A 23157-nucleotide genomic window follows, 5' to 3' on the forward strand; every position below is an offset into this window, starting at 1 on the left:
GTCGGCAGTGTTGATCTTCCGGGTTAGGCAGTGCCCGTTGTCAATTTTTACCTGCATCCAGGTGTCAGTGTACAGGTTAATGATGGGCAAGAGAATAGAGTCCGGTAGGCCCAGTTTTTTTAGTTTTGCCCATAGCAATTGCCTGTTGACGCGGTCAAATGCCGCCTTGAAGTCCACAAAACAGGTGTAGAGCTCCTGGCGGTTCTGTAGGCTTTTCTCTGCGATCAGGCATAGGGCCATAGCATTCGTCATTGTTCCCATGCCACGGCGGAACCCAGACTGATTCAGTGGTATTTTGTTGTTCTTATCTGACCATTGGGCCAGGTCTGCTAGTATCATTGACGCGTAGTATTTTGCTTCAGCGTCGATGAGGGCGATCAGACGGTAGTTATTTGGATCTTTACGGTCTCCACCTTTGTAGATTGGAGTTATGATCGCCCCCCTCCAGCTCTCAGGGATACCACCTGTGTTGTTTACTGTTCGGAAGAGCAAATCGAATTTACTGGCCCAGTACTGTGGGTCCTCCTTATAAATGGCTTGCGGAACGCCGTTTGGACCAGGGGCGCTTTCTTGCCTACTTTTCTTGATTCTTTTTAATATGCTTTGCTCTTCGTCTTGCCTGGAGTGTGGTGCCAAGTTTTCCACAGCTTTTAGGCGGTCCCCTTGATGGACTTGGTCAATGTGTTCTCCCACTGATTTAACTGTTACTTTGCTAAGCAAAGTTGCCGGTGTCATCCAATTATTTATTGAAAATGTATCCGTTATATGTTGGGTCCATTCCGGTTCGGCTATACAGGTCATACTTATTGGTTGAGCTGTCCGGTTTACGGAGTTAACTTGTAACCAGAACGCCCTCGAGTCTGCTCTCTTTATATTATGCAGTAATTTAGACCAGAATTCATTTACAAGATTTTGCTTTTCAGTCCATATTAATTTCTTATATTGTTTCCTGGCCTTACGTACTGCTTCCCAAACGCTGGAATTTTGGGTTTGACCATGTACTCGATGCGTTAATTTTTTCAAGTGCCTCCTTAATGATCGTGCTCAGCTATCGAATCTGATGTTAAATTTGAGAGGAGTTTTGGTTTTGTTGTTTGTACTGGTCCTCGGGAGTTGTTTCAAATAGTCACTCCAAATTTCTGGGCTCAGAACGTTCTCTATAAGGAGCGCTTGTAATAAGTTCTTAGCATCATTAGCTATTTGAGGGAGGGATTTGCTCGTCCACTTAAGCCGCTTCAAGTTAATAGTAGTGGTGTTGCCTGGTAGCATGGGCGCTGGTGCGTGTTTAGTTATGCGCGTCCTAATCTCAAGATGTTGCATTGAATGGTCACTGTCCAAGGAACAAATTATGTGGAAGTCTTGTACTTGACTTAACAGGGGTAATGTGACTAACGTGTAGTCCAGAATGGAGCTTGCGTTGTGACCTGTGTAGGTCATGGAGGGGGGGTTGTCTTGGTTAGATCTTCCATTTAGTAACCTAAGGCCAAGATTTTCTAGATCCCACATGAATTGTTTGCCCTCCTTGTCCCTCTTCCTAACTTGAGGAATCACCTGCGGCATAACATTCCAAAATTCATTAGCTGTGTTGATGTTAGTTTCATCTTCTGATTCTTGAAGCAGATTAGAGTTAAAATCACCAGTGAGAATTATCTCCCAGTTGGGGTGTTCCAAACGCAGGTTTGAAACCACTGTTATTATACGTTGGAAGAGTGCTTTTTTGGGAGTTTTTTTTGGATTAACATAAGTGTTTATTAAAATTAAAGTTCTGGTTATGGCCCTTATCGTACTTTCCAGTTTTAGAATTTGCATGTCCGCCGTTGTTGCAGCCAGTTGTGATGCTTTGATGTTTAAGGCTGTTGAAATATAGATGGAGAGGCCCCCACTAGCTCGCCCGAAGCGTTGAGAGCGGGTCGCACTTACATGATAGCATAGCCGGCCTGGTATGTCAATTGGCTCGATTAGCCACGTTTCTTGTAGGGCTATTATTGCGTATGGAGCCCAGGTGGCAGCTTTGCCATTTTTGTTTACAATGTCTTTTGCGCCCGCAATATTCCAAGAGAGTACCTTTATGACTTGTCTTTCAGTATTAGTTGACTTGCGGGAGATTCAATTGGGGGATGTCGATTGCGGCCATAGGTGCTCAAACTCCGTTACTTCGGGTCCCCTAGCACCATGAAGGACTGAGCGCGTTGGTCGGTTCGTCTGTACTAGATTTACGATCTCGTGGCTCCTTTTTAGGAGCGGGGACGGATACGCTGCCTTGGCCACTTCCTTCAGAACGATTCCCCATTTCTTAAATTTAGCCATCTCGGACAGAATGTGCGTCCCTCCATGTTGTAACCGTGCATTCTTTTTTTGCCTCGTCATTCATTGTTATAAACTCAACCGAGAGAAGATCTGCTGAGGTGAGGTGACCAAGGCTTGGGATGGCTGATGTTAAACGAAGTATGTTCCCTCGGTTTAGGTAATCTTGTGAGCCTTGTAGTTCATATTCGGGGATAAAGAGAAGTTTCCCTATGTTAGTGGTTTCCTCCTTTATCGTTTGCAAACTGTCACAAGTTTTAACGGTTTGACGTTGTTTCGTTTGCATGCGACTTCCAGTGTTAACGGTGTGATGGTTTTTGAGTAAATTAAGTGCACCATTCTGGAGTCGTATTTGTGGTATAGTTAATGTTTTTGCTTCTTGTTCCACACTTGTTGTTTGCCTCATTGCTGCTAAGCACTCATTTGCGTCAACCGGATTCTCAGGGTGGTCTCTTCCCCTTACTTTGTTTGTTGTTTCAGCGTTAGCTGCCTTTATGTCAGTGGGGAAGGTAACTTTGATGAGTTCCAAATTTTTCCTATTAACGTTTGTTACCAGTTGCCTGTCAGTTTCTATGTCCGCACTGGTGGTGGTGGTTAAAATTGTGGATGCCATGCCGTTATTGGTTGATTTTTTGGTAACCTGACTGTAGAGCCTGTAATTACCAGATTTGCCATTGTTTTGCTCTTTCTCTAATATTGGGTGCCGCTTATTTGTACTCTGCAGACTAGGACTTTGTGTTGAGGCAAGATCAGGTTTATCTAGTTTGAATTGACAAGTCATTAATGGCATACTTGATTGACCAAGGTGGAAAGAAGCACAGAGCACAAGGAACCAACAAAGCCCATTTGGTTTGTTAAGAAAGCCCTCACTCACCGACCTGGTCGGTGACTTGCTTCATCATCGGGCCCCACCGGGTGTGACCGAATGCCACCCCGGTGTGCTGCGACGCCAGAATTACTGCGGAGCTGGTCTTGTGAGGGTGGGAGGGCTATGTGAAAAATTACGTGAATAGTGTGAAGTGGTGAGTTAAAATTGCCTTGTATGTATCAAAAAATTCATTTAATCAGAGATCATCAAGGGCAAGGTTAAAAAATGTGATGGTGAGTAAGGCCAACTAATTGGATGGTCTACTCCCACTAGCATTAAGTGACAACGTGAATGGTCAACATGAACATGAAACAAAGGAGGGGGCTTCACCACCCGAGGGCAGGACGCACACAACCTCAGGTCTCTGGAATTTAGAGACAGCCCTCGGAACCGGGTCTCGTCGACGTCGTTGACGAGACCCGGTTCCGAGGGCTGCATAGGTGTACCTACAGGAGACAGGCGCCGTGGGCAATGTGCCAAATGCGCCGTCCCCTCCCTCCCGCGGTCTATGGGGTGGATTTTCATCCCTTGTGAAGTGCTTTTTACTTTTTGTCTCTAAATTCCAGAGACCTGAGGTTGTGTGCGTCCTGCCCTCGGGTGGTGAAGCCCCCTCCTTTTTTTGCACTTCACAGACTTTTTCACTTTCAAGTCCTCTGGTTGGGTGGGCCTTAGAGTGCCCATACCGCCGAGGTTTACACTCTAGGTCCTGACGAATGCCAGGTTAATTGTACCACACCGGCTGAAACATGTTCATGTTGACCATTCACGTTGTCACTTAATGCTAGTGGGAGTAGACCATCCAATTAGTTGGCCTTACTCACCATCACATTTTTAGGTTTCGCTGGGGAACGGAGCCTTTAGGCTCCGCCTCCAGAGAAATCTCTTGATTACAGTAAGCACTCTGGAATACGCCCCCCTGTCCCATTGGCTAGCTCCATAAATGGATGCTAGCCATTGGAACAGAGAGGCGTCCGTCATGGCCGGAGGAGACTCGGGGGCGTTCCCGAGATTCTTTGGCTTTGGCGACGTCACGTGACGCCGGGAACGCCCCCGAATCTGGTCCGGCCGGGCCGTGCTTGCTGCCGTCCTGCCTTCTTCCGTGTCCCTCCTCCCGCCGTCCCCCCTCCCCCCTCCTCGCTGTCCTGTGCACGTTTCCCGCCGTCCGTTCCTCTCCCCCGCCTCCCGAGCCGCAGCTGATCCCGATCCGCTCTCCCCGCCTCCCTCTCCCCTCCCACAGCAGATCCCCGCCTCCCTCTCCCCTCCCACAGCAGATCCCCGCCTCCCGGCTGCTGTGCCGTGCTGTGAGGTCGCCGTGTTCATCGACACGTGTTTGGTGCAGACTGAAGGTTTGTGAGCCTTCCCCGAGCAGAGCGCACTAAAATAACCTGTGTGCAGCTTCACCACCGCGACCCGGGATCAGTAAACCCCCGACGAAGGGCCCCGTACCTTGCTGGTACCAACGCGACCGATAACGAGCCCGCTGCTCTCCGATTGGACGGGAGAGCCGAGCCCCCTCACCAAACGCCGCGACGGGATTGGCCCGTGCGGCGCAGCGTCACCACTGTTGCCGTGTGGTGATTGGCTAGGGCGAGGAGCGTCATCGCAGGCTTGACCCGGGAGCCGCACTGCCATAGGCTGACTCCCGGGTGCTTTGTTACTTTTTGTGCACTGAAGCATGAAAACGAGCCTCCCTCTATGTTCAATCGATCCCCTCAAACAGAGACATATAGATGAACTAAAGTTTCTCAAATGTGCCGGGTCAGATGGGTAAACAAAAATCAAGTTAGCCCCGACTAATTCAGACGCCGGCTCGCCCTGCTAAGGGGAGGCAATGGTCAGCGTTGAAGCTTTCGCATGGGGTACTGTTTCAAGGAGAGGCGCCAAAAGCTGTTTGGAAGGCCCGGCCTTGGTCCGGGCCTGCTCTGTTTCTCAGAGGGAGGCCCCGCGTCGTGCTCGGCGCCAGCTTCCCGCCCGGCCGCGGCCTTTTACTGTATATGGAGACGTGGATACTCCCGGTGGGCGGGTCCGCCCTGTTGCAGGAATGCTTCCCGAGTCCGCCCCTTTGCCTGGTTTATAAGGACACGCAGTTATTATAAACAGAGCCGGTGCCGTTTTATAATCTGCCTTCTCGTCCCCAACGCCTGGTCTTATAAGGATTGCCACAATACGGTGCAAAGAGCGCGCCCAGCAGAGGCGCAGCTGTCCGCAGTGTAGCAGGTGCAGTGGCACCGGGCACAGGGGGCGTGATATGGGGCCCACTACACAGCCAACGCCTTTTTTCGTACTGTCGAACCAGGGAGTTGTGCCATTTTCCTTAATCACATTAGGGCCCACGTCACGTTTTTTGTCACTGGAGCTCACCGCAGCATCTTTGACCTGGTCACTTGCAGGAGGCAGAGGTGTGTCTGACCAATGACCCTTCTATTCACCAGGACAGCAAAGACTTGAAAAACATAACATTTTGACAACCTTTTACTGTTGCTCACGTTGTGCTGCTCTGGTTCGCTTCTCGGAGGCCCAAGACATCATTCCAGTCATGAGTTAAAACAATGTGTGTTTAGGGTGGTAAAGGGGTAAGCCACTGGGGCAGGGATGCAAGTAAAAAAATCAAATGTTCGCCTGCTCATACGCAAATTGCTGAAATAGCAAAGACTCATGCGCAAAACCACCAGACTGTGACATCAAAGCCACAAGTCGTTCGGCCAAGTCAACCAAAAGTAAAGTCGGAAATGTCTTTTGCACTTTGCACCATATATGCAATTTATAAGAATAAGGGAGCATGAAAGGGACAGCCCCTCCCGTAACCAATCACAATGATGCGTCCATTAGAGGGTAGGCGAGCCCATAAAGTAACAGCCAATGATCTGACTCGGCTCTTAGAGCCCGTGCATGAGCCGAGCATTGAAAATGTTTACTATGTAAATCACATAACAAACCACGTAAATATGATACCCTCTCTTTAAAAATTCAAAAAATCGTATTTTTTTTTAACATGTGGAAGCTTTGACATTAAAACGGCTCATGATTGCAGTGAGAAGTACTTATTAAAAGTTAATGTAAACCCGGTACGTGGTCCTGATTATTTATAATAGAGCCACATTATAGTCTGATAGATGAAACATAATAGGGTTTGTACTGCTGGTAATCTGAACTCGTATATTTTGAAAGGTCCTTCCTAAACGATAAAGAGGAAAAGGGAGTTTTAGTGAAGTAAAAAATTGCCTAATATTACACAATTTAAGCGGAGATTCCGCAGTTTATCCAGGTCTAGGTTTGACTGTGTAAAGCTGGGTATATATCTGCCTTTCCTTGTGTGGGCAGTAGGTCTTACCTCTTTGCACACTTTCTGTAGTTTTTATAGGGCTCGAACTTGACTTCACGGTATTGAAGAACTTCACGTGAGGGCCATTTACATTTTGCACAAGGTCACATGCATTCGTTGTAGGCAAGGGCCGATTACGTGATGTGCTGAGACTCACGGGAGTGCTTTCCGACCACCGTAGCGTTAGTAAACCAATGATGCCACGCTGCCTCCTCAAAGGAGAGGGGATTGGGTTTACAAAGTGGAACCCGTCCATGAGGGACCGCTTCCACTTCCGGAATGTGGGCTCAGCCCTAGGTGGAGGGAGGCGCTACATTCTCTCTCGGTGCCATTCACAGTTTGCCTACTTTGTTTTAATTACGTCAGGGGCTGCAATTAAAACGAAATAAAAGACAGGCGCTGTGCTGTCTCATGCAAGCCATAACCCCAGCCTTCGCAACTGCTCGCATGGAGAAATAAGCTGAATGCCTTCCCAATGATGTGTGCGGCAGAAGGTTTGCAACCTGTAGAGGCACGAGGGCTTTGCGCACCCCTTCAACCTCAGAAGGAGCAGCTCGGCACATCGCAGTACAAATATGTGCTGAACCTGGCTCTTTCGTACACGGCAGACCCTAAGTGTTATTCTTGCAAGTGGTGTGGGTGCAAATATTTTTTTAATCCTATCAAATGTGTATAAAATACTGTACTTCAGCCTGAAAATCGGTTCTTTGGTGACACTTTAAGTTCGCAGACTGTTAACCGTAGACACATACTGGTAAAACAATGGTATACTCTGTAAATAAGAAATTTGATGTTCTTTCCTGCAAAATGCACACTTGCACAGAAATGTCTGCGTTCGTTTTCGGCACGGAATTAGGACTCATAAGAAAGTAGCGCGAATAAGACTGGCTTGGCTAGGTTCTGTTGACGAGAGCATTATCTTCCTAAGAGGAGAAACCAAGGAAACCGGGAAACGTTGTTGAAGGGTGAAAATTGTGAACTGCACAACCCTCATTATTTCTAGACTCAGCGCTGTGTTCATTTCGTCAGCCTACCTCTTTGTTCCTCCTTTTGTATGTCTCCAAGCCTTAGACACACGTTCATGCTTTATTCTTTTAATCCTTTTCCGCACCCTCCTTCTCCCATTGTCCTCCTCCTTTCACCCATCTCCACTTCATTTATCTCCTCTCATTCTTTCCCCTTCATTCCTTTCTTAGCTCCTACACCTCTTCTAAAGCCTTCTCATCTTTTCTTTACCCTGCTTCACTCCCTTCTCCTTTACCCTGCTTCACTCCCTTCTCCTTCTGTTGCCTCTCTGTTGCCTAGTTCTCTAACCCTCTTGTAACCCTTTGGATTTCTCCCTTTGCTCCCTTTTTAGGTTTCGCCTAAGTGAAAGCTGCGGAAGCAGCTTTTCACGCAGGTGAAAACCTAATGAGAACTAGAGTGGCTTGGGAATCCGCCCCTCTGTTCCATTGGCTAGCTCCATAAATGGAGGCTAGCCATTGGAACAGAGATCTGTCCGTCATGGCCGGACCAGATTCGTGGGCATTCCCGCGATTTCTTCCCTCTCCACCCTTTTCGCATCGTCATTGCGGCTGTGGGCGGGGTTTATTTTTTGTTGTTGTCCAGGTTTGTTTTGGCCATTCCGCAGCCGACCGCCAACGGAGGAAGCCTTCCCAACCCCCCCCCGCTGTCCATTCCCGCCCCCCCCCCCTGTCCGTGTGCTTCATGTTTTTCCTGCAGCCAGGAGGATCAATACAGACGGAGCCTGAAGGGCTCTCAGAGCGCACATTATTACCGTGTATTCTACTGGCCCTGGCTGCCTGCACCGAATGCCACTGGCTGCACAGTTTACAAGGCCACTTGTCTGCACTGAGAGGAACGTACATTACTCATACAGGCCCCCCCTCCCGCTGTTCGTGTCCCCGTTCCCGTCCCCCCTCTCGCTGTCCGTTCCCGCCCCCCTCCCGCTGTCTGCGTGCCTGCCCGCCCGCCTCCCGCTGTCCGTGTGCCTGCCCGCCACCCTCCCGCTCCTCCTGTTGTTTTAAAAGAAAATAGACTTATAACGCATCTCGTGACTTTGATACTCATGTTATCTAGCCCTGAAGGATGAAAGGCTGAGTCGTCATGTGTGACTCACTCGCTGTGACACAAACAACTAAAGTGTGTTAAACCACCGAGCTTTCTGCATCCCGTGGTCCGATAAATCAAATGAGTATTTCGTGCTTGAAATAAATAAAGCTGAGAAAACAACTGGAAATGAAAAATTATGTGCATTAAGAACACTGCATTGGTCACAAATACGTCAGAATTATCAGCTATGTTTAGGCAATGCAGAGTGCATAGGGAGTGCATAGGGAGTGCATAGGGAGTGCATAGGGAGTGCATAGGGAGTGCAGAGTGCATAGGGAGTGCAGAGTGCATAGGGAGTGCAGAGTGCATAGGGAGTGCAGAGTGCATAGGGAGTGCAGAGTGCATAGGGAGTGCAGAGTGCAAAGAGAGTGCATAGGGAGTGCAGAGTGCATAGGGAGTGCAGAGTGCATAGGGAGTGCAGAGTGCATAGAGAGTGCATAGGGAGTGCAGAATGCATAGGGAGTGCATAGGGAGTGCAGAGTGCATAGGGAGTGCAGAGTGCAAGGTGAAGAGTGCATAGGGAGTGCAGAGTGCATAGGGAGTGCAGAGTGCATAGGGAGTGCAGAGTGCATAGGGAGTGCAGAGTGCATAGGGAGTGCAGAGTGCATAGGGAGTGCAGAGTGCATAGGGAGTGCAGAGTGCATAGGGAGTGCAGAGTGCATAGGGAGTGCAGAGTGCAAAGAGAGTGCATAGGGAGTGCAGAGTGCATAGGGAGTGCAGAGTGCATAGGGAGTGCAGAGTGCATAGGGAGTGCAGAATGCATAGGGAGTGCAGAGTGCATAGGGAGTGCAGGGTGCATAGGGAGTGCAGAGTGCAGAGTGCAAGGTGAAGAGTGCATAGGGAGTGCAGAGTGCATAGGGAGTGCAGAGTGCATAGGGAGTGCAGAGTGCATAGGGAGTGCAGAGTGCATAGGGAGTGCAGAGTGAGTAGGGAGTGCTAGAGAGTGCAGAGTGAGTACGGAGTGCTAGAGCGTGCAGAGTGAGTAGGGAGTTCTAGGGAGTGCTAGAGAGTGCAGAGTGAGTAGGGAGTGCTAGAGAGTGCAGAGTGACTGCAGAGATTAAGCTAATGGCAATGTAAATGACAATGCCATTTATTTATCTGTTTTCAAAACCAACACATAAATACAAATTTTGTCATTTACAATGCCAATAACTCTAACTTTTCCAAAGGCGAAACCATTGCATTGTAAATGCTTGTTTAACCTTGCCCTTGATGATCTCTGATTAAATGAATTTTTTGATACATACAAGGCAATTTTAACTCACCACTTCACACTATTCACGTAATTTTTCACATAGCCCTCCCACCCTCACAAGACCAGCTCCGCAGTAATTCTGGCGTCGCAGCACACCGGGGTGGCATTCGGTCACACCCGGTGGGGCCCGATGATGAAGCAAGTCACCGACCAGGTCGGTGAGTGAGGGCTATCTTAACAAACCAAATGGGCTTTGTTGGTTCCTTGTGCTCTGTGCTTCTTTCCACCTTAATCAGAACAGGAACACTCTTTTGTTGTTGATGTCTAATACAGTTTGGGGACTAAGAGTGTCCATGACTCTCCCTATCTCTCTTGTTGTTTATCAATACTTGATTGACCTTCAAGGCTGACTCCTTGTTCAAAGGAGGAACTTGATCCAATAGAATTACATTGGTCAGTAATTGGAAGGTTCCCTGTTTCCAAGACTTTTGGGGAGGTGACTACTGCTGCATGTAGGAGTCTGCTGGACAGATTTTTCTGTGCTTGTTTGCTAAGAGTTTCTGTCCTGCAGTCAAGTTCATTCTTCTGATCGTTATATTTTTTGTCTTTCATTATCGTCAACTGTGGTGAATCATTTTTGGTGACACTCCAGTTTTTTATTTTTGATTTGGCTTGATCAAAAATGGGGAAGTTTGCTATGCTCTGTTTGTTTTCAGGTTCGCATCTAGGTTGTTGATTTCTGTTTTTTCTGGCCCTTTTTTTCTGACGTTTGGTGAGTCTTGTCCCATTGTCAATTTTGGTAGTTTGATCAATTGTGGGGGTTTTAGTGGTGGTGGGTTGACCTATCAAAAGAATGTTGGATTTTACATTTGTGTTACCCATTCCTTCATCTATTATTATGCCTGAGTTGATTTGATTATCATTTCCTTCTGTCAGCTGTTGTAGAGGAACAGCTTTGTGAGCTGCCTCTACGTTCCTAGACTTGCTTGCGTCGCTTGGTTGGGTCACTTGATGGTCAAAGGAGATCAAATCGCCACTTGGTTGAATATTGTTAGTAGATTGACTTGCCTGCTTGCATTCCTTCAGGATATCCTTTAGTAAGTGCCGCAAGTCCTGCAGTTTGTCTAGTATTGGATAGCAGGTGCAAGGCTGGGTTGGCATACTTGGGCAAACTTGCTCCATGAAGCTGTTAAATGTGCCAGCCATAGTGTCATGTTTTTTATTTATGCCAGCTATATGTTCAGCTATTGAGCCCATTAAGTGTATTTGTATGTCAAGTTTATCTGATTGCATATTGAGGGTTTTTATGGACGTTTCCAATATGCACCCCAGCGCGCTATGGAGAGTCAAAATGGCTTCCAGGTTGCTTTTTACGTCCTGTTCAACTTCTGGTTGGTTGCTGTGGTTTTTATTTTGACTAGTACAGATATCCAGGTGTGTTTCATTGCCTGGATTCGATTTTGTTCCAGTTTTGGGTTGCTTACTATTGATGCAGTGTCTGATGAGGATAAGCTTGATATTTCTAATATGGATGCTTTCTTTGGACCATCCTTGTCACAAGGTCTTGCATATGTAAGCATTTCATTATCTGATGCCGGTTTTGTTCTACTAAGGGTCTTTACTTTGCTTTTGTTCATTCGACCTGTATTTAATGAAACTTCTGACTGTGAGTCATGAATCGTTATTACTTGGTCCTCCAGTTTAGCAAGGAGTAGTTTATCGCTTGTACTGGTTTGGTCCATATCACTTCTGGTTGCATTAATGGAAGAACAGCTCCTGAGCCTTGCAATGTTTTCATTGTTATTCATTATTATGTGTGGTTTACTTACCAGATTTTGGTCTTTTGTTTTTGCTGCACTAGATTTTAGATCTTTGTTTGGGCGTGGAACCGGTCTTGGAGTTGAATGGTTATTAGGATGAGCCTTGTCCAGGGAGTCACTCCAATTGATTTTGTGAGGGCTATTCCTCTCGCAGGGACTATCCCTTGTGCTTACTGAACACTTACTTTCAATCATGGGTAAGTTTGTTCCACTGTTGTTAGGTATTACTTTGCTTGTGTGTCCTTCCAGAGAGGTGTCGAGGGGTCTTTTTGATGCTGGCATTGTTGTTAATGAATTCACATCGTCAAGTCCTTTTGGCGGGTTGGATGTAGTATTATTCCTGTGGACTTGGGCTTGACATTGCATCATGTGTATATTTGTGTCATGGGTTAGATCCACGCAATTGTGCTTCAATTCAACTCCATTCGGCGTTGTGCTTGAGGCTGGTTTGGGAACCGTCATGTCCGTTTGCTCTGACTTTGTTTTACAAGTGTTCGGCGTCATAGGTTTTTGTAGACCATTTGGGGTTGCCGACATAGAGTAAATCACCGACATTGGGTCCTTCATGAATGCAAACTTCCCGGAATGTTTCAGTGTTCCAAAAATTGGATAGGTAGGGGATGTTAAACTGGGAAGTGGGCCAGCTTGTTGAAGGTGAGTGGGCGATTTGGTCTTGACTTTCTTCCTGGTGGTTCTAAGTGGAGTTGTTCTCAGCTTCCCAGATCTCATCTTTGTTTCCCAGGTGGTTTACTTTGTTAGATTTTTAATTAGTTGGTGTTTTCTGAAATTTCCTGGTACTGGCTTGGGTGCTTACAGCCTCGCACCTTGTTTAACACTGAGGACCTTGAGAGGGCACGCAGATCACCCCCCGTGGCTTGCCCACCCTGTACCAGGCGGGGTGCAGTGTGTATCACGACTACTGCTGATTCACGTTTTGACCCTCTTTCCCTATTCAGCAGTAGCTATCTATGAGGCAGTTTGGACTTGCCACTAGTGTAGATTTTAGTGATGGTGGTAATACGAAGGACTTTCAGGGTCTTCAGGGAGTGTTGTCACAGCGCTATGCCTTTACTTCCTGCGCTCACACCACCTGCTACCACTGTCCGCTGTCCAACTGTACCCCCTTCGAGGCTGCAGGTTTGGTAGCAGTAAGGGATTGCAGCAAGGGATTGCAGCAAGGGATTGCAGCAGGTATTGCTGTTACAGCCGCTCAACTAAGTTCGATTAAGCACTATGTTCAGAAATTATTCAATAGTCCAACTGTTCAAATTGTCAATTGGTCGGCACTTGCACCACCCGACGTTTCCTTAGTGGATTAAGGCACTGCCGATTGGGACAAAATCACTTATTGCTGCTGCAGGGCTGAGGGGCAAGTTAAAGGATTGTACCCACTCGCACAATTCCGGACAGTTCACTGTCTCCCTCTGTGTCTTTTGTGATTTTGGGCGCTGCTGGTTAAGCCAATTCGCTTCATACCGCTGCGGGACAGTTGAGGAGTTGAGCCCGCTCTCACACCCACACCCGTGCCCGAGCCTGCGCCCAATGCCCAGCGCCCAGCCCAGCACCCAGCTCTAGGGTGCTCACGGTCCAGTTCGCATCAGCGTCAATGGCTGCAACAGGCGGGCGGGAGGACGGACAATCAAACCGGGAGACAGCAGGACGGCGGGTAGGTGCGGCTCGCTTACGGGATTCCCCGCTGTCCCCCGCACCGCTTAGAGTTTACGGCGGTCTCCTACCTCCTGCTCCTGCCGCGTTTCCTTAAGCTTCCCGGTCTTCTTTTGGCAGGGGGGGGGGGGCGCTGCATTCAGCCGCTTTCGGAAGTTTCGATGCCTTCGGCGTCCTCTGACCGTTACGGTCCTCGAATTGATAAAAAGCATAAGCCATCCCCTAATGGCCCAGTCTACATTAAGGGACAACTCCCTTTAGATTCTTTAGTGGTCTCCAATGCAAGAAAATTTGTTATTTCCCAAACCTCTGTTGATGCTCCACCCCCAGACAAAGAGTCTAAACTGATGAATGCATCACGTTTACGGGTTGTCTCCCAAGCAGCCAATCACTGGAGAATAGCTAATGCAGAAGCATTGCTTGCCAGATATGACAGAGCTCACTACGATGAGCTAGAATATCTTATTCAACATCTACCTGACCAATACAAAGCTAAGCTAATGAAATGGTCCAGGAGGGCAAGTTAATTACAAATGCATCCATCAAATGTGCTCTCGATGCAGCAGACCAAGGAGCTAGTTCTATTAACACCAGTGTCTTACTTCGCAGACATGCATGGTTGTGCATTTCTGGTTTTAAACAGGAAGTGCAAACACCTATCTTAAATCAGTCGTTCGATCAAGAACACCTCTTTGGCCCAGCTGTGTAGACAGCTCAAGAAAAAATGAAAAAAGAAACCGACACAGCAAAATCTATGGGAGCATTACAATCTCAGACACCACAAGGTTCCTTTCTTCGCTCCTTTTATAGGGGCCGATCCAAAAACATTAGCACAGACACTACCTTCTCCTCCTACAAGATTCACACGCAAACATCCCCAACAAGGGATATTTTAGGGGAGGGTACAGGGGAAACCATAACCAGGGGAGAGGTTGAGGTAACAACAACCAAACCTCCCCTACTACTAAACGATTACTTCCCTCTGCTCCCTCCAGACCATTCCACTCCGGTCGGAGGAAGACATCACAGTTCCTACCTATCTGGAACTCCATCACTACTAACAGGTGGATAAGACAAATTATCCAGTATGGTAGGTGGTGGAGAGGTGTGGTGCAGCGGCCAGGGCAGCTGACTTGGGAGCATAGGGCTCACGGTTCGATCCCCGGCGGTAGATCAGCTCAGCACCATGTGACTCTAGGCAATAGCTCACTTGATTTCCACAACGGCCCCCAGCGCCTTGAGAGCCATAAGGGTGAGTAGTTTGCGCTTTACAAATACCGTATTACTGCCTGGAACTTACCACAACTCCCCCCAATGTCCACGGAACATCTAACGCTCCTCAAACAAAGTTCTCTCACTGCTTCAAAAGCAGGCAATAGAACCAGTTCCCCTCCAGCATCAAGGCATATGGGTTTACTCCCTTTACTTTCTCATCCCAAAAAAGGACGGTACTCCCAGACCAATAATAGACCTCAGACCTCTGAATATCTACATACAATCAGATCATCATCACATGATCACTCTTTAACCGGTCCTCCCACTGCTCCAACAAGGAGACTTCCTTGCCACTCTAGATCTCAAGGACGCCTACTTCCATATTCCTATACACCCTGCTCACTGGACATATATAAGGTTTGTAGTGGACAGTCAGCCCTATCAATTCAAGGTCCTCCCATTCTAAGTGACCACAGCACCTAGAGTCTTCACAAAGTGTCTGGCGGTAGTAGCCGCCCACTTGCGCAGACAACAAATTCATGTGTTTCCATACCTGGACGACTGGCTAATAAAAGCCAAGTCATACAGTCAGTGTGTTCACCACATTTTCCAAATAATTCATCTGCTACACAAGTTGGGGCTCATGATAAGCCTCACCAAATCACATCTTCAGCTGTCCCACATACATCAGTATCTAGGAGCCACAATAGACCCTTCCAAAGCCCGTGCATATCCCAATCCAGTCAGGATAGCCAGTATGCAAACCCTCATAACACAATTTCAGCCCCAGCACTTACTACCAGCTAGAGTGTTTATGCAACTCATAGGAATGATGGCCTCTTGCATTTTCATAGTACCTCATGCAAGACTTCCGATGCAACCTTTACAAGAATGCTTAGCATGTCAGTGGAACCAGGCTCACGGTCAACTTTCAGATTTGGTGTTGGTGGACAGCCGCACACATCACTCTCTGCAGTGGTGGAACACCTCAACCTTTCCAAAGGGCGGCCGTTCCTAGACCCAGTTCCACAGATAGTGCCGACAGCGTCCACATCACTCACCGGCTGGGGAGCCCATCTCCTAAAACATACAATTCAGGGCAGGTGGACACCTCAACAAAAGCTGCTCCTCATCAATCACCTCGAATTATTGGCAATCTTTCTAGCATTAAAATCATTCCAAACACATTTCATCAACAAAACTTTCCTTGTCCGCACAGACAATATGACAGCAATGTATTTATTATATATACATATATATACAAAAACAAGGAGGAAAACATTCTTTGCAGCTTTCCCAACTAGTGCAAAATATATGGCGATGGGCCATCCCCCAAAGGATATACTTTCTAGCAGTCTCTAACAAAAGAGAGGGACCCAAACAATCCAAAGGGGTGGGGTACCAGAAGACAAACTGTCAAAGTTTCCCCTTTGGGTGAACTTGAAAATAAACCACAGTTTTACACTAATTCATACACTTTCACAAACTAGGAGCAGCTAATGATAAACATGAAACGGTCATACAAAAACATGTACATTTTATTTTGGTAAATTTAAAAACAATTTAAAAGACAGAACATTGTGACACATCATAAGTTCATTATACGCAAAATGGGACAATACATAAGGAAAATAATTCCAATTAAAAAGGGGAGAAAAGGGCACCAGTTCCAATAGATTGATGGATATTACTCCAAATTGTACATTCAATTTCGCAATTACAGGAGTTTCTTATCTCAATCACTTAGTGTTTCTCCACCACAAAATTGCGTTGACGCGTTTCGGTTATGGCATATAAATGTTCAAAGCCAAAAACCTTCCTCAGGATTAAAATAATAGTATCCCACTTTAACACAATATCTTGTTGATCAGCGAACGGATATTGTCAACGGTGCTGCTAGAGTCAGCTACCTTCAGGAAGTACCTCCAGATTTGTTTCCGTGTGCGTATAGAAATATACTGCGCTTCGTCTTCAAAGACGTCAAGATCACGTCCCTCGTTCCTGAGACAGAAGAAATTCTTCTGTTCTCGTCTTAGCCAGACCGCCCGCAGCCTGCTAATCAAAAACTTCCAGCCGCAAGGTGGGGTTCTGCGTCCTGTTCAAACCTGCTAATAGCAGACTAATGGAGAACATCTTCCAGGGGTACACAATCCGATTTGCGGATCTGCTCTGTCGTCAGACACAGCGGATACATGAATGGGAACTTCATCCTCAAGTTCTTCATCAATTTTTTTACATGTGGGGCCACCCAGACATAAATCTGTTTGCCACACATGCAAACGAAAAATGCCCAACCTTCGCCGCCAGGTATCCACACCCATTGTCCAAGGGCAATGCGATATAGGTGAACTGGTCAGGCAAATTTGAGAACACTTTTCCGCCACTCCTGCTCATCACATTAGTAGTGCGAAAGCTCAAGCAACAGTCTCTCAAAATGATCCTAGTTGCTCCAACATGGGCCCGACAACCATGGTTCACAACACTCCTTGAACTCTCAGTAGTTCCTCGCCAACAACTTCAGCTCTCCCCAAAGCTTCTCACACAAAACCATGGAGAAATAAGGCATCCAGATCCAGCTTAACTGAACCTGGCAATCTGGCTCCTGAAGTACTAGAGTTCGGTTACCTCAACCTCCCACTGGATTGCATGAACATTATTAAGGAAGCTAGACACCCTACTAGAGATAATGGAAAAGATTTGTTATTTCCTGCAATAACAAAATTGACCCTCTAGATGCTTAAATTCAAAACATTATTTGCTATTTACTGCAGCTACAAAGATGTAATCCAGCATACACATCCATAAGACTACCTCTTGCTGCCCTTGCTGCTTACCTGCAAGAGATACATTTGTCATTGTTTAGGGTACCTGCTTTCAAATCGTTCATGGAAGGCATTAAAAAAGGATAATTATATATACCAAAAGACACACCTGTAGTCTCATTCATGTGTTAGAAAGCATCATATGCAGTAAAGCCCTGCCTCTCTCGAAACTGACTTAAGTGATGTTTATCATTAAGGGGAAGACATCCCTTAAGGATTAGAACCCTCACTCACCCAAGGGTGACATGCTTCATCATATGGGTCCTCCTTACCAGTGTAGAAGACCTAGTCAACACTGGGAGCTGCTACTTCGGAGTTTAAGGAAGGAGCTCAGAGATGTTTTGTTGGTAAGGGGATGGATACTAATCCCATATGTGAGATGATGAGTGTAGTGAGGTTTGCAGCGCTGTGTGAAAAAAGAATAGAAGGTGAGTTAAAACTGCCTAGACAGAAATCACTGACATTTGTTTTATTAATGTGTTCTATCTGACGGGGTTAAAATGAGACAGCACAGTGGTATGGATATACAACCACTGTCACTTTGTGGTCAACATCTTTCAGCCTATTGATCAAACCTTTGTATCAGTGGCTTTCTTCAGGACCAGATATAATCGTGCTATTGCTGCTGCAAAATGTGAAAATAATAAAGTTTAAACAACACCGGTATTCCTGTTTATCCTTCTTTTCTCAGGTTATACCCAAGGTATCCTCAATTGTAGGATAGCCCTGCCTCACCTCTACCTGACGGGCTGCTCAGGAAGGAGGCCCCGCTCTGTCCATCGGTACCTCGACTCAAAAGAGAGCTCGCCCCAGGAGGTTAAAAGGATAATTCCAGCCACAATCCCACCCTCTCCAGTGTGGAATTTAAACATTGTTTTTAACTAGACTCATGGGTCCCCCATTTGAACCACTACACAAATGCGAATTGCAGTTCCTTACATGAAAAGTAACTTTTCTAGTTGCAATCACCTCTCTCAGAAGAGTAAATGAGATCCAGGCTTTAACCATACAAGAACCATTCTCACAAATCCATCATATTTATTTTTATTTATTTTTTATTTTTATTTTTAAAGTTTTATATAGCGCTGGCTAGACCCGGAGGTATCGGAGCGCTTTACATGAGCATCAGATCATAGTTACAGGTTACATTGTTACAAAGGTTACACAGTTCTTAGAGTATGGCAACATAGTTCCTTGTAAGGTCGAGATAAACAATAAGCACAAATACGTAAGGGGAAAAGCAGGAAAGGGGAGAGATTCAGGGGAGGGGAGTTGGAGCAGGGGAAGTAGACAGATAATGAAGGCGGGAAAGAGGAGGGGAGGATGAGAGACAGCATGGGGAGAGGAGGGAAGGGTGACGGGGACACAAACCGGTAGACGAGTCAAGGCAACGTCCAAAGTCCAGTAAGCTGTGATCCCAGGGAAAGTGGTATCCCTTCCCTATCTTTATTGCGAGAGGCTCTCTTTACGCAGTTGACTCTCTCAGAGGGGTCTCAGACTCCAAGGCCTACATACTGGATCCTTCCCCAAAAAGGGGAGAGGGAGTGCTTTGGCAAGGGGTGCCATACCATACCTCAAGTGTGAGTGGCTCCCTTGGCGCAGTGGACTCACTCAGCGGGTTCGCTGAGACTCCAGAGTATAAATATTGGATCTTTCCCCTACAAGGGGAGAAGGAGTGCTTAGTCAAAGGGCACAAAGGACAGTGGGGTAGGCAGTGTAGCAGGCAAGGGGAGAGATTCAAGGGAGAGAGGATAGGAGCTAGGAAAGAGACAATAAGGAGAGACTAAAAGAAGTTTGCCTTAAGACCGAATGGGTAGGTGACGACCAAGGAGGGAATCCACGCCCATCTCCCCTATAGCTAAACCAAGTAGCTCCATCGGGCATCAGACAAAATAGTTCAGTCTCAAAACATTGAGAGAGGAGGGAGGGGGAGACATAAATAGAGGGAGGATGCGGTAGGAGACGACAGGAGAGACGAAAGGAAGTGCAACAATGTGGTTCAACAATATACCGGAAAAGATCAGCAAGTAAACATTAAATCAAACAATCAGCAATACAATTTGGGGAGGAGAGAAAGGAGAAAGTAGTGGGGCATAGGGGAGGAGGGAAAGTGAGGATAAGGAAAGAGACAACCGTAGAGACGAAAGGAAGTCTGTCTAAAGACCGACTGGGTTGGGAATAAACGGCCCATCTCCCCTATAGCTAAACCAGGTAGCTCCATTGGGCATCTGAAAAAATAGTTCAGTCTCAATACATTGAGAGAGGAGGGAAGGAGAGACATAAATAGAGGGAGGATGCGGGAGGAGACGACAGGAAGTGCAACAATGTGGTTCAACAATATACCAGAAAAAGAGCAACAAGTAAACATTAAATCAAACAGTCAGCAGGGGAGGAGAGAAAGGAGAGAGAAAGTAGTGGGGGGTAAGGGAGGAGAGAGAGTGAGGATAAGGGAAGAGACAGCTGTAGAGACGAAAGGAAGTCTATCTAAAGACCAACTGGGTAGGTGATGACTAAGGAGGGAATCCACAGCCCATCTCCCCTATAGCTAAACCAGGTAGCTCCATCGGGCATCAGACAGATCAGTCTCAAGTGGCGAGGGAAGAGTTTCACAGAAAAACAGGGTGGGGTCAAAGGGCAAGGGCATGTGAGGGCAGAGGACAGAAGCTGGAAAGAGTAGAAGCGGAGAGGGGGGAGGGTTGGGGGAAGGGGGAGAGGGAATGTAAGGTCAGGAGAGACGCGGGCGCGTTAGCCCGAACTCCGGCTGGGTGGGTGATAGTCAAAGGAGGGAGCCCAAAGTCATTCTCCCCCATAGCTAGCGAGGTCAAGGTGGTTCCTAGAACAAATCCAAAATTCCTTCCCAAGGTAATTTCTGCTTTCCATCTTATTCAATCTGTGGAATTGCCCGTTTTTTCCCCCAAAACCAGATTGTGTAGCCGAAAGAGGGCTTCACATACTAATGTAAAAAGAGCTATACTTTATAACATTGACAGAACTAAACCCTTTAGAAAAACAAACCAACTGTTTGTAGCTTTCTCGCCACCTCCTAAAGGAAACCCCATATCCAAAGCTTGAATTGCCAGGTGGGCAGTCAAATGTACTCAAATATGCTACCAGAAAGCAAAACGCACATTAACAATTCCCCCTAGAGCGCACTTAACACGCAAACTAGGGGCTTCCATGGCATGCATAGGGAACATTCCCTTGGATGATATTTGTAAGGCAGCAAGATGGTGTATGTTGCACACTTTCACCAAACACTACTGTGTAGACATGCAGGAAAACAGGCTTCTGTAGGTCAGGCTGTTCTTAAAACACTTTTGCAACAGATACGGGTGACCACCGCTAGGGGAGAACACTGCTATACAGTCTATGCACAAATATCTATTCTGCAGCTCATATGCCTTGAACAGAAAATGCTACTTACCAGTAGGCATCTGTTCTTGGTATGTAGAGCTGCAGAATAACATACGCCCACCCGTCTCCCCCGGTGCCTCTATCTGTTCCAGTGGTATCTTACTTAGATAGATTACACATGGACATCTTTTCTGTTTCTTACAAATTCTATCATTTCCCATCCTGGGGAAAAACAATCTGAGGATGGAGTCGATGCCCATGCGCAGTATCGTCCAAGGGAGGAGTCCCCTATCTAGTGACTACAAATACTTTTTCCAAGACAACAACAAACTGCAAACATCCAAGCCCAACACCAGATGGCGATCTATGAACAAGTTTGTTATTCTGCAGCTCTACATGCCAAGAACAGATTCATACTGGTAAGTAGCATTTTCGATTCCTCTGTTCCTTTATGCCTTCACTCACTTGTCTTTTGCTTTTGTATTGACATGAAACATTAATACACTTCCTCAGCTGTGAATAGGTTTTTAACTCTGGCCATGTTTAGCAAAAGATGCAACTGAAAGTAATGAGTTATAGAAAGGAAATGGGCAACGTCATTCTCTTTATTATCTAGGGAACATTGTTGTCCTATTTTGTGACGTAGAGTTCATATGGAAATCCATTTTTGTTAAAAGTATCAAATTATGTGGTCCAAGTATTGTGTAACATCATTGAACCTGTTAATGAGTCATGTTCATTCTAACTTTTTAACTGATTCTGTTCAAACCCTTGGATCACAATCACCTTCTGGGTGTTACTTATTCACATTTATAGTGCACGATTGGGCAGCATATTTTTCACCTCAAACTTTTATACACCGTATTTTCATCACCTGTAAGATTAATCGGATGGGCCTTGTTTGCTTTTCTCTGCCATGAGCCTCAGAATTAAAAGTGGCAGTGGCAAGCGAACAGCCATCTGCCCTGAGCCACAGACACAGAAGTAATGCCAGTATGGCAAGCTACAGTCTTTATGTAGATTCATCAACCACTGTTCAAAACAGCGTTTAACTATGAGTGCAAAGAGTTTGCTTATAAGGTGAGGAATGAGGTGGTTAAGCACAGATCTCTGAAGGTGATGAGAATTTTATTACACACCTGTATAGTAATAAAGGAAATGCAGCTAAATTACACAACTGTATTTATTGAACGGATTGTCTATAAATGGGGTATACTGAATACATTCTGTGCAAATGAAGTATACCAATGTTCTAAGTTGTTTGTTGTTATAAAACAGCTGTAAAAGCGTCTATCGTCTCCTGAGCACACACCGTTCCACATCTCACATTCTTGTAATTTTTTTTTCTTTCTTTTAGCTGTTTGAAAGAGAACTGAAGAAAAAAGTGAAGCGAGTACCATTGGAGTTTGAACCTTTTCGAGGATTGTTTGGGAAGAAGGGTGACATCTGTTCGGTGCATTTTGTGTTGGAGTAGGTGTGTTAGACATGCTTTGTGTCAAGCATATGAAGGCTATATTGAGTCAAGTGCTTGAAAGCGAGAGGAGGGTCTATTTGTTGAGAGCTGTTTTGGATCATTGCAGCCAAAAAACAAATTAAATGTGTTTTTTTTTATCCACCAGAGTGGTTTGATTTATTTTGAAAGTGTTATTTTCTGATTATTACATATATAATATATCTGTCATGGGAAGGTGCTTAGACCAGAAAGTGGAGGTCCTGGTGGTATCGGGTGGTGTTTCGAAAAACAGCCGACAGTGGGAATGTCAAATGTGCTACCAGTTATGGGCAATTTATGTATGGGTAACACTCCTGGCATATGAACAGACTGGCATGTGAGATGCTAGGGACCCAGCAAATAGATGGATGTTTGTGCTGTAAGTCAACAGCTGGGAGAAGGATAAAGGTATACCATGATGGTTCTAGTTGGACAGCTGAGAGTTGGACATATAGAGCGACACAGCTAAGTGATGGGTGTACTTATTAGGATCAGGTAGGCCAGGGCTGAAGTTTGCAAGTGGAACAGTTGATGGGTCTATAGTGTTGAGGTGCCCTTTGACCCCCTGTTCATATGCAGATTCAGAGAGGAGTGACTTTGGCTATATTGTTCATTATCCTGCAGCATACTCATTGAGGACAATTTCCACTCTTCAGAATTCATCTATGACCAAAAACTTGGGAAGGCAAAAGCCTACGATGAATGTGAACTATGTGGTTGAGCGAACAAGGGCATTGCAAGTAGATCTGGTACAGCTGCTCTTCTCATTGGTTAGGCCTTTAGCTGACCAAACAGCCTCGGGTTTCCAAAATATAATTGTTTAAATTTATATCTAGTATTGGGCTCAGAAGTGTGTACCTTCTTTTTATTCAAAGAAGAGTTTCAAATCACAAGGTATATTGTGACTCTTCCCTTAGTTGGCAATGCACATGAGCATTGAATCCATGTAAGATTGTTTATTTTTGCCATTGGATTCAAACGTGCATTG

The 23157-nt window shown here is 46.1% G+C and overlaps 1 protein-coding gene across 1 annotated transcript in view; it reads left to right on the plus strand.

Moving 5' to 3' along the window:
* NOC4L (nucleolar complex associated 4 homolog) overlaps positions 1 to 22285 on the plus strand; it is a 155670-nt gene extending 133385 nt beyond the window's left edge. Inside the window, exon 15 of the mRNA XM_086942729.1 lies at positions 22035 to 22285. Coding sequence (XP_086798855.1) covers positions 22035 to 22151 — 117 coding nt within the window. The 3' untranslated portion in view covers positions 22152 to 22285. The remainder of the gene's footprint in view (positions 1 to 22034) is intronic.
* The last annotated feature ends 872 nt before the right edge of the window (positions 22286 to 23157 follow it).

Source organism: Lissotriton vulgaris, chromosome 11 (genome assembly GCF_964263255.1).
Source record: "Lissotriton vulgaris chromosome 11, aLisVul1.2, whole genome shotgun sequence".
Classification (NCBI taxonomy): domain Eukaryota; kingdom Metazoa; phylum Chordata; class Amphibia; order Caudata; family Salamandridae; genus Lissotriton; species Lissotriton vulgaris.